This window comes from Gastrolobium bilobum, unplaced genomic scaffold (genome assembly GCF_033153095.1).
Source record: "Gastrolobium bilobum isolate Gb01-03AN ecotype WA unplaced genomic scaffold, APGP_CSIRO_Gbil_v1 utg28832, whole genome shotgun sequence".
In the NCBI taxonomy this organism is placed as follows: Eukaryota; Viridiplantae; Streptophyta; class Magnoliopsida; order Fabales; family Fabaceae; genus Gastrolobium; species Gastrolobium bilobum.
In genome coordinates, this window is record NW_026896376.1 from 20,001 (window position 1) to 22,125 (window position 2,125).

General features: G+C 33.8%; 1 protein-coding gene across 1 annotated transcript in view; it reads left to right on the forward strand.

Moving 5' to 3' along the window:
* The window catches only part of LOC133299438 (uncharacterized), a 13,093-nt gene extending 11,926 nt beyond the window's left edge, over positions 1-1,167 (forward strand). Inside the window, exons 11-12 of the mRNA XM_061498893.1 lie at positions 108-943; positions 1,113-1,167. Of these exons, the coding sequence (XP_061354877.1) occupies positions 108-943; positions 1,113-1,167 (891 nt within the window). The remainder of the gene's footprint in view (positions 1-107; positions 944-1,112) is intronic.
* Positions 1,168-2,125: the final 958 nt, after the last annotated feature.

Here is a 2,125-nt window from a genome sequence, read left to right on the forward strand (position 1 = left end):
ACATAGAAAACAACTGTTTCCATAATTATTTTACAAAACAGTTTTAAGAAAAAAAAAAAAAAACCATGCCCTAGATTTCTTTAGTTCTAATTTTGTTTATGTAATAGGTACTTGCTAACGTGGAGGAGTTGACGTTGAATGATAAAGATTTTGGCTTTATATTTCAAAGCCAATATTCAGGGGACCAATTCAGCAAACTTAAAACTATTGCGGTAATGGAATTCACCGATGAAGAAGCTATTTTTCCGTATTGGTTCATAAAAAATGTACCCAATTTGGAACGACTAGCGGTCGGAGGGAGTCACTTCATGCAGATATTCCAAGACGAAGGTCTTACAGATGAGGAAAGACAAATCCAGATTAACGCACTGCCTAAAGAGTTGGTATTACTTTATCTACATGAACTTCAACATATATGCAAAGAAGGATTCCAAATTGACCCCATTCTTCAATGTCTTGAAAGCATAGATGTTTCTGAATGTTCTAGTTTGATAAATTTGGTGCCTTCCTCTGTTACTTTTAATTACTTGACTAATTTGGAGATCACAAATTGCATTGGGCTGATAAATTTGATAGCATGCTCAACAGCAAAGAGTTTGGTCAAGCTCACAACAATGAAGATTAAAGAGTGTGATTTATTAGAGGATGTAGTGAGTGGAAAAGAAGATGAGACAAACAATGAGATTGCATTTTTAAATTTGCAAACTCTTGAACTTATTTGTTTGCCAAGGCTTCGCAGGTTTTGCTCATGTAAGTGCTTCATTAAGTTTCCATTGTTGGAAGAAGTTGTTATAAAGGAATGTCCTCGAATGGAGATTTTTTCTTTTGGAGACACGAGCACACCAGATCTTCAAGGAGTACAAATAGAAGAAAATAAAGGAAAATCTCGTTGGGAGGGTGACCTGAATGAAACAATAAATAATATGTTTGAAGATAATCTATGGTATGTGTTGATCCACCAATTCATTTGCTTTTCCCTGATTTAAGACTACCTCTATTACGATTTTGTGTATGGAGGAATTATATTAACAGACTATGATAAACATTCATGATTAAATATCTCTTGAAAATACATTTGATTTGTTTCTTGGCATGTTAATTTACTTGAACAGGTTCAATTCTACTGATTCTGAACTTTCGAGCCTGTCTGAATACTCAGAACTATAGAATTTGTGGTATGGCCAACTTCATCACAATTTGTTTTGCAATTTGAAATATCTATTGGTGCAGTGATGTATTTTTTTGTCTTGTAGTGTGTTTTTCTCAAATGTAGTGCAAATTTTGAAGAAGAACTGCCATTTTGATATGGCTTTGCTCCCTTGCATAAGTTCCTGGTCAAGGCCACCTTGTTAATTCCACTCTCTCTTTCTTGTGGTACTTGTATCCTATGTGTTGCTTTGACCAAGTAATATCCTTAATTAGTCAGCAATCTCTTTCTTTCTTTCTTTCTTTTATTTTATTAGCATGTTCTAATATTGCGATTCTGCTCCAAATGGTTAGTCTAAGTTGTTTTAGGATATTGGAGTAAGTTTTGTTGTCAATTTGGAACACGTCATTGGTTTGAACCATGTGAAAGAACTTAAGCATATGAGAGTAGATTTGTCATTTATCAAGTTATATAAGCAGTTATGTCGCTCAAGTTGTCAATTAAAGAAAATCAATAATTATGCTTTTAAAGAAAACCTTGAGAGGAAAATTATCAAGTTATAGTATTCAGAGAATCCTGTCTAATTTCAGATACACAAATCTTTGTTTGCACTCTTAACTGAATGGCGGCTTATTTAGGTTCAATTGTTAAACCTTGATAGCTTTTGGCTAATCCTTTGTGTGATGAGTAGCTTAAATTTCTTGGTGTAGGATGTTCTTATGTCTTCATGTAATCTAATATGAGGCAGATAGTGGTAGTGTACTGTCTTATCATGCAGATCCAGATTTGCTAGAGGTACTGGCATATCCTCAGTTAACTTCAAGTGGTTTGTGGTATATAATTGATAGCTTCTTTAATTACCAATATTTGCTCATACATTCTGAAATTTTCTTCTCCAAGCATTGCTCTTACTTTAAACAAGAACAACCATTTGGTTTGGCTTTCTGAGTGTGTTATTGTGTGATTGTACAATGACAG